The sequence below is a fragment of the Brachypodium distachyon genome, chromosome 2 (assembly GCF_000005505.3).
Source record: "Brachypodium distachyon strain Bd21 chromosome 2, Brachypodium_distachyon_v3.0, whole genome shotgun sequence".
Classification (NCBI taxonomy): domain Eukaryota; kingdom Viridiplantae; phylum Streptophyta; class Magnoliopsida; order Poales; family Poaceae; genus Brachypodium; species Brachypodium distachyon.
The window spans coordinates 11,766,258-11,767,459 of NC_016132.3; the positions used below are offsets into that span (position 1 = coordinate 11,766,258).

At 56.2% G+C, this 1,202-nt stretch overlaps 1 protein-coding gene across 1 annotated transcript; it reads left to right on the plus strand.

Moving 5' to 3' along the window:
- Positions 1-312: 312 nt before the first annotated feature.
- Positions 313-983, plus strand: LOC100831528 (protein DMP2). Its single transcript, XM_003565723.4, has one exon. The coding sequence runs from the start codon at positions 333-335 to the stop codon at positions 981-983; it is 651 nt and encodes a 216-aa protein (XP_003565771.1). The 5' UTR covers positions 313-332.
- The last annotated feature ends 219 nt before the right edge of the window (positions 984-1,202 follow it).

Sequence of the window (1,202 nt, forward strand, 5' to 3'; positions counted from 1 at the left end):
TTGGCGAGAAATGCCTAAAACAAGGAATCCGTTGCGATCCGGCCGGTGTCTTGCGCCGCCGTTTCTCCTATTTTTCTTGCCATTGCGCCCAGGCTACGTACGTGAGCCACACCGTGCATGCCCCAACGGAAAAGCCGGTGCGTGCGAGAATATTTCAGGTACGTCGGCGTCACTCCCGTGTAGCTCCCAGCAACCATATCGTGTTGCGTGTTGTAACTTGTAGGCTGGATCGTACTCTGTAAATAAACTCTGTATAAAACGGATGCCGAAACCACTGAAATTTCCCAAGAATCTCAATATCTCCGTCGTGGTATCGTATCGATCAGCTAGTCATGGATCCCACCAGTGCCATACACGTCCAAATGCCTCTAACCCAAGAAGAAGAATCAACACTCCCTCAAGGCACAACAAAGCCTTCACGGCCGATCGACAAGACGCTGTCGGGCGCGTCGGACCTCCTGAAGCTGCTGCCGACGGGAACGGTGCTGGCATTCCAGGCGCTGGCACCGTCCTTCACAAACCACGGCGTCTGCCACACAACGGCCAACAGGTACCTGGTCCTGGCGCTCATCAGCACCTGCGCCGTCTCCTGCGTGCTCCTCTCCTTCACGGACAGCCTCGTCAGCCGCGGGGACGGCAGGCTCTACTACGGCCTGGCCACGTTCCGGGGCTTCTACCCTTTCAACTTCGCCGGCAGCGCCGCCGAGCGAGGCGCCATGTTCAAGGACGTGGCGAAGTTTCGGATCACGGCGCTTGACTTCGTCCATGCGGTCTTCTCCGCGGTGGTGTTCCTGGCGGTGGCCGCCTCCGACGCCAGCGTACAGAGCTGTCTTTTCCCTGATGCCGGGGCGGGCGTGAGGGAGCTCCTGGTGAACCTGCCGCTTGGGGCGGGATTCCTTTCCAGCGTGGTGTTCATCGTCTTTCCCACCACCAGGAAGAGCATCGGCTATACGGACATGACACCACACACCCACTCGCACTGACCGGCCAAGCTCAATCAAGGAAATTATATATACCGGCTGCTACCTTACATATATCGAATCAATTAATTCCATTATATACATGCAACATTTTTTTTTCCTAGGAACACTGCAGTACGCACTGGCATGCGCCACCTGCGATCCCGCAGCGTCGCCCGTTAAGCTGCGCGTGCTACAGGGTACATCTTATGCTTATTTGAGTTTTAGAAACAGCAAGCCAAC